The sequence below is a fragment of the Cebus imitator genome, unplaced genomic scaffold (assembly GCF_001604975.1).
Source record: "Cebus imitator isolate Cc_AM_T3 unplaced genomic scaffold, Cebus_imitator-1.0 Scaffold519, whole genome shotgun sequence".
NCBI lineage: Eukaryota > Metazoa > Chordata > Mammalia > Primates > Cebidae > Cebus > Cebus imitator.
In genome coordinates, this window is record NW_016107834.1 from 1,030,542 (window position 1) to 1,037,804 (window position 7,263).

The 7,263-nt window shown below is 62.9% G+C and overlaps 1 protein-coding gene across 3 annotated transcripts in view; it reads left to right on the top strand.

The window, feature by feature from the left end:
* The window catches only part of TTYH3 (tweety family member 3), a 31,540-nt gene that overhangs the window by 10,729 nt on the left and 13,548 nt on the right, over positions 1-7,263 (top strand). For 2 of the 3 annotated variants that reach the window (XM_017514188.2, XM_017514185.2), the window contains exons 2-7: positions 3,601-3,770; positions 3,924-4,035; positions 4,199-4,419; positions 4,717-4,812; positions 6,286-6,358; positions 6,632-6,707. In XM_017514188.2, coding sequence (XP_017369677.1) covers positions 3,601-3,770; positions 3,924-4,035; positions 4,199-4,419; positions 4,717-4,812; positions 6,286-6,358; positions 6,632-6,707 — 748 coding nt within the window. Of the gene's footprint in view, positions 1-371; positions 812-3,600; positions 3,771-3,923; positions 4,036-4,198; positions 4,420-4,716; positions 4,813-6,285; positions 6,359-6,631; positions 6,708-7,263 lie in introns of those variants that run through there. The other variant, XM_037733352.1, reaches the window with a different exon arrangement.

Consider the following 7,263-nt stretch of genomic DNA (forward strand, 5'->3'; position numbering starts at 1 on the left):
GATCTCTTGACCTCGTGATCCACCCACCTCGGCCTCCCAAAGTGCTGGGATTACAGGCTTGAGCCACCGCGCCCGGCCAATTTTTTTTTTTTAATTGTACATTTGGGCCAAGTGTGGTGGCTCATGCCTGTAGTCCCAGCACTTTGGGAGGCTGAGGTGAGTGGATCACCTGAGGTCAGGAGTTCGAGACCAGCCTGACCAACGTGGTAAAACCTCATCTTTACTAAAAATACTAAATTAGCCGGGTGTGATGGCATGCGCCTGTAATTCCAGCTATTTGGGAGGCTGAGGCAGGAGAATCACTTGAACCCGGGAGGAGGTTGCAGTGAGCCAAGATCACAGCACTGCATTCCAGCCTGGGCAACACGGGGGCTGCCTTTTCTGCTTTTCTCAGCACCTCTTACCCTCCAGCAGGCTTCACAGTTCACTTATGATGATGTTTAGTGCCTGTGTCACCTCACCTTCCTACAGGCAGCCCCGAGGGCAGAGGACATCATCTACGGGGTCCCTGCGTGTGCCTGGTGCCTAGCAGCCTCTCCCCACTGGCCATAGGTGCCCCCTGCCCGCTGCACCTGGACGTCAGCCCTCCGCACCAGGGCAGAGCAGTCCAAGGAACGGGCTTGCCTGAACCTAGATCCTGTTTGGCCAGGATTTATGTCACCCTGCCTCCATTTTCTTATCTGCCAAATGGGAGTGGGTGGCTCTGGCGCCACCGAGGAAGTGATGCGTGCCTGGGAGCCCTTTGATGTGCACTGATGCCCTGAGCTCTGGGTGGACATGCCAGGCCGGTGGCTACGGAGGCCACAGCCAGGTACCTGTTTAGGCTTTGTGTGCTTTGTGTCTGGGATTGACACCTGCCCTCCCAGTCCCCAGCTCCTCACCCCAGGAGGAGTTTCCCTGTGAGTCCCAGATGTGGGGTGCATACAGACAGGCTCTCCTGGAGTCATGACCCACATGAGCCCAGGGTCGGGGGAGCGAGTAAAGGTGACCCCAGTCAAGGACTGGGGAGGCCTCTGCAGATGGAGAGCAAAGGGAGGGCTCGCTGGAGGAGTCTGGCCAGCCCAGGGTCAAGATGGGGCTGGTTGCTGTGGCCCCCAGGCCATGGGAGCCCAGGGGATGCCCCATGGATGGAAGTGCAGACGTGGGTATGGGTCCATCGGAGCTCTGGCCCACGGGGGCACGGTCAGCTGCCCCACAGATCTGTTCTGCCCTTGGCCTCTGAGCTACAAGGAGGGTACTAACAGGGCGTGTGGTCACAGCTGGTGGGGTTAGCACCTCTACTCCATGCCCAGCCCCACATAAGCCAGGCCAGACCCGGGGACCCCAGAGTGTTGCTTTTCCAAGCTCCCCAACGTTTATGGATGACCCACTGTGTGTACAGCCTGGGCCTGGGCGTGGTGCTGGGTGTTAATGTGAGACCCCGACCCCATGTGACTGGACTGTCTCTGCCTCCCTTTGTGATATTGGGCAAACCCTACTGGGCCCTGAGGATCCCTCCATGACTTGAGCTCCCTGGACCATGAGACCGTCCTGAACTGATGCAGTTTCAGCGGCTGTGGTGGCCTGCCTCCCGAGGGTGGAGGTGGGCTCAGGGCCCAGCAGTCCTCATGCCATTGCAGAGGTGGTAGGCACCTGTGCATGGCTGAAGGAGCGGGAGGGTGCCTGCCCCTGATGCTCTGCAATGCCCAGATTGCTGGCTGCTGGGCAGCTGTGGACACACTGGCATGGCTTTGGACCATGGCAGCTCATTTCTGGGTGTGCCAAGTTGGTCAGCACCTCCCTGGCCAGGTGGAGATGGAAAGGCCACCTTCAGGTGTGGGCGTCTGCCGGCTTCCTGGAGGGCAGGACACACCATCCTCCCACTGCCTGGCAACTGTCTCCTGGGAGATCCAGCAACAGTCCCAGTGCCCACTGTGGCTGAGTCCTCATCCCAAGGGGGGCCAGGCAGGGGACCATCTGCCCCAGCAGCTCCCGAGGCTGGGGCCCCTGAGGGCCACATTGCTGAAGCGTTGTGATCCTGGGAGGGAGGTGTTTCTCTGCAGCAGTGCCAGTGAGGGCAGTGCAGATGTACCTGGTGGCCACCCCACAACACTGATGGCCCCCACTGCTAACACTCCCCCACCCATTAGACACCCCCTCACCCATAGATACCCCCCCACCCATGACACCCCCGAGTTAGCCTCTGGGTGGTCCCTGGCCCCATGATGAGGCACAGCCCTGTGTCCACTCTCCATCCCTCGCCTGGGCACAGGAAGTGTGTGGAGGTTCTGGAGGGCTGAGCCGGGGGCAGGGCTATGCTGAACCCAGGGACCTGGTATTGCAGTACCTGGGTGCTTTCTCTGTAGCTTCTCTAAAGCCCAGTTTCCCTGTTGATGAAATGGGGGTGAGAGCACTTGGCCAGGCAGACTGAGTGTGGTGCCAGGAGAAGGGACAGCTCTGGGGACACGTTACCCTCCCTCCCCAAAGCGGATGCTCAGGAAATGTCACTGCTGCATCAGTTTAGCCACTTCCTGTGGGGGTTGCCCGGCCTTGGGACGGGAGGGCTCTGGTGTCTGTTCTGTGGTCTGTCTTTTGTGTTCAGAGACCTGGGGAGAGCCATGCCAGAAGGCCATGCTTGGAGCCAGACAGGGCTGTGTGTCTGGTGGGGTGACTGTATTCAGCCTGTGTGGGTGGTATCCCCTGGGACAGCCCTGGCCAGTGACCATGGCAGCGTGGGACCAGCCCCTCCATCTCATCCAGCATGGGGGGACTCCATGGGCAGTGCTCACCCCTGAGTGCAGTTTCTCAGTGCACAGACCCCAGACAGGATCAGGTTCCTGATGGGGCATCTTCCATGTTCACCCCTCAGAAACACTTTCATGGCCAACAAGTGGGGGTTCAGCCCCCCCCACAGACTCCCCACTTCCCTACCAGTGGGGTAGGGAAAACCTCAGCACCATAGCTGGGGTGGGGGATCCTGCCAGGACTGATGTAGGAGAGTTCTGGGCCTGAGTTGAGGATGGGCCCTGGGGTTCTGGGGTGTCTCGGGCTGGGGGTGAGGACAGGAGCTGATGCTGGCAGGCCCTCCCCAGGGCTTTGCTTCTTCAGGGGGCAGTAGCACTTCTTTCTACAGAAGAGAAACCAGGCTTGGGGAGGTGGAGGGACCTCCTTAACGGGGCTGTGGCTGCAAGGACACTGGTTCACCAGACTGCTGGGTCCTCCTTTGTCACCCACATTCTCTGGCTACCTCCACCCAGTATCTCTCCTTGGTGCCTGGTGGGGCAGACATCCTGAGTACCTGCTCTGTACTCTGGGGACCCAGTGGGGAGGGTACAGGTGGCCTTGCCGGAGACACGGAGGCCTGGAAACTGGAGGCCAGGGTCCACCCGGCCCCTCCTAGTGGCAATGGAGTCTTGATGCCGTACAGCGTTGAAGATGGCGAGACTGGGGTCCCAGGTGTGGGGTACAGACCCGGGTAACCGCAGGTGCATCACTGAGGCGGTGGGAGCCTCCATACCTCACCTACAAGTTGGGGATGGGGCCCACCTCCCAGGGCTAGGAGCGTGGCACTCTGGGCCTGGGGGTCCACCCCTTCCAGTGCCGCCTCCTGCCCGCCCGCAGGCGCTGCTGCTGTTGGGGGCCGCCGCCCTGGCCTGCCTCGCCCTGGACCTCCTCTTCTTGCTCTTCTACTCCTTCTGGCTGTGCTGCCGGCGGCGCAAGAGCGAGGAGCACCTGGACGCCGACTGCTGCTGCACGGCCTGGTGCGTCATCATCGCCACGCTGGTATGCAGGTGAGCGCGGTGGGGCGGGGCCGGAAGGCGGGGCCAGACGGGGTGTTCCCTAGGGGCGGGGCTAGAGAGGACGGCCGAAGGGGCGGGGCTGGAGTGTGGTTGGGGGCGGGGCCACAATATCAGGCCCCGCCCTCACGCCGCCGCTCCCTCCAGCGCCGGCATCGCGGTGGGATTCTACGGCAACGGGGAAACCAGTGACGGCATCCACCGTGCCACCTACTCGCTCCGCCACGCCAACCGCACGGTGGCCGGGGTCCAGGACCGCGTGAGTGGCCGCCGAGCTGGGGCCGGGGGCGCTGTTGCTGCTCCTGAACTCCACGTCTGCGCGAGGCCGGGAGGGGCAGCCGGGGCTGGGGCTGTGCAGGAGGCGCCAGCCTCTGGGGCAAGGAGGGCAGGCTCCCGGCCTCACGCCCGCGGGTCTGGCGCAGGTTTGGGACACGGCAGTGGGGCTGAACCACACGGCGGAGCCCAGCCTGCAGACCTTGGAGCGGCAGCTGGCTGGGCGGCCGGAGCCCCTGCGAGCCGTGCAGCGGCTGCAGGGCCTGCTGGAGACGCTGCTGGGCTACACGGCCGCCATCCCCTTTTGGAGGAACACCGCGGTGTCGCTGGAGGTGCTGGCGGAGCAGGTGGATCTCTACGACTGGTACAGGTGCGGCCGGGCCCTCTTCCCTGCCCGTCCCACTGGGCAGGCATCACCCTCCTTGGGCCAGTTTTGCTCTCAGCACCTAGTACATGAGGCCTGATGGGTGGGGCGGCCAGGGCCACTGGTCACAGGCAGCGGCTGGAGTTTCCCTAACAGGAGCCTTTCTCAAGAACTGACACCAGTCCTTAAGACTCAGACACTCTGAATGCCCTCCGATGTGCCAGGCTGCTGGCCTCAGCTCCCCCGGGACCCACTCCTTGGCCCCGAGTCCGTGCCCTGGCCCACTCCCAGGTGTGCCTGCAGGTGGCTGGGCTACCTGGGCCTGCTGCTGTTGGACGTCATCATCTGCCTCCTGGTGCTGGTCGGCCTCATCCGCAGCTCCAAGGGCATTCTCGTGGGGTGAGTCTGGGGGCCTGAAGCGGCGGGGCAGGGCAAGGCATCATGGCACCACCTCCCCCACCCCTTCTGCCGTGTCAGCCACGGGCTCTGTGATGGGGGCTGAGCAGGATCCCCCTGCACTGGGTCTGCTCTGAGATGCCCCTTTTATGCCTGTGGCCTATGCCTCTGTGGCTACCGTCCAGGTACACTTGCCCCCAGCCCGTGGTTTCCTGTGAGAGTCTGCACGTGGGGCAGTTGTAGCCCAGGACCTGAAACAACCTGCCCAGGTCTCTGAATGCCCCGGGCCACCCAGAGACCAGGCTGGGGCCCCTTCCCCCACCCCTTCCATCCTTGGCCCTGGGGCAGCCTGGGTTCCAGCCCCAGCTCTGGCTTACCAGGAGGGTGACCTTGGGCAGGCGGCTCTTTAGTGCTGGGCCTTGGTCTCGTTGGGAAGGCAGAGAGAGTGGCAGCTCCTCCGTGGGAGGTGAAGTGTTGTCACTGCCCCTCACTGCACAGCTGCATGGCCATGGCTGGTGTCTCCCTGGGCCAGGCCCAGAAGAGATGGGAGAACACCCAGCCTCCCCCTATGTGGCACTCCCAGGCCACAGAGAAGCGGAGTGAGGGAAAGGTGCCATGGGCCACAGGTGACAGCAGCCTGAAGAGGAATAGCTGGGGTGGGGGGGGGTGTGGGGGGCAGGGGGGGGGGGGGGGGGGGGTGCTGCTGCATGCTATGCCCAAGGAGACCCTAAACAGGAGGGATTGAGCAAGGACCCCAGGGAGCAAGGGATGCCTGGACACACGAGGAAGGATAACAGTGTGCAGGCCTGCTGTGGGGTGTGGGGGGCACGACGTGGGGTGTGGGGTGTGCGCAGTGGGGTGGGGGGTCCCACAGTGGGGTGTAGGGCCTGCACTGGGGTGTGTTTGGGGGACCTGCACTGGGGTTTGGGGGACCCGCAGTGTGGGGGGATGGGGTGTGCACAGGGGCCTGTGTGTCTGGATCAAAGGGAGCCAGATGTGGGTGAGGTGAGGCCTCACCAGGTGTGGGTGAGGGAGAGGCTGGTACTGTAGCAAGAGCACCCAGTTGCTGAGTGAGGGTTCAGCACAGGAGGACTTGGTCTGGCTAAGGTTAGCAGGCCCCTTGGGCTGCTACGTGGGCAGCGGGATGCAGGGTCCCATGTAAAGGGGACACTGTTGCCTGCTCGGGACCTGGAGAGGGAGCTGGTGGCCAGAAGGGGCAGGGCCCCAAGAGCCACCTGGCCTTCCAGCCCTGCTTCCAGCTCAGAGCTCTCTGAGCCCCACCCCTCCCAAGAGAGGGCCCCATCTGAGCCCTGAGCTGTGGGCAGCTCTGGCTGAGGCCAGGCTGTTGGAAGAGCCTCAGTTCCTGTGTGGGCTGACCCCTGTTGTGCACTGGGACCCATCTTCTGGCCTGCAGTCCAGCAGGTGACATGCCCCCAACACTGGCATGGGGCTGCTGACTGGCTGTCTCTGTCCCAGGGTCTGCCTGCTGGGAGTCCTGGCCCTGGTCATCAGCTGGGGCGCGCTGGGCTTGGAGCTGGCTGTGTCTGTGGTGAGTGGCAGAGGGGGTGTGGTCCCCGGCTGCTGGACCTGGGCACTGGGAGAGGGATGAGGGAAAGCCACACTCCTTCCCTCACATCTTCCCCGGGTACTGAGTCCCAAGAGCAGTGTTGCCTTGCCATGGGCACAGTGCACCTGTGACCCCAGATTCACAGTCTACCCTCCTCAGTGGAAAGCAGACTCCAGGGACAGGGGTTCTACCCCCAGGAGCTTCCCTTTAGGCTCGGCTTGGTCACCCCCTCTCGCTCACCCACGCCCACCCTAGGGCTCCAGCGACTTCTGTGTGGACCCTGACACCTACGTGACCAAGATGGTGGAGCAGCACTCGGTGCTGAGTGGGGGTGAGTCTGCGTCTGCAGCCGTGTCAGAGTGGGTTCCCCAGGGTTGGGCTGAGCTAGGAGAGCAAGGTGGCTGAGGCAGAGGTGCCCCTGCCCTGTGGGCCCATGGTCTCAGGGAGACAGGTCCCAGGCCAGGACGCTAGTGAGCAGACTGGACCACCTTTCCCAAGTGGGAGGCTTTGTAAAGAATGACAGGAACTGTGAGGCCAGTGGTGCCTGGGGTGATGGGTGCCCATGGCGTAGGGGAAGGGGCAGGTGACCCAGGCTGCTTTGAGCAGGTGGGCAGAGGAGGCCAAATGGGTGGTGTTAAAGTATAGCTAGAGGGCCAGGCACCGTAGCTCACGCCTGTAATCCCAGCACTTTGGGAGGCGAAGGAGGGTGGATCACCTGGGGTCAGGAGTTTGAGACCAGCCTAGCCAACACAGTGAAGCCCCGTCTTTACTAAAAATACAACAGTAAGCCAGGCATGGTGATGGGCGCCTATAATCCCAGCTACTCCAGAGGTTGAGGCAGGAGAATCAATTGAACCCAGGAGGTGGAGGTTGCAGTGAGCTGAGAT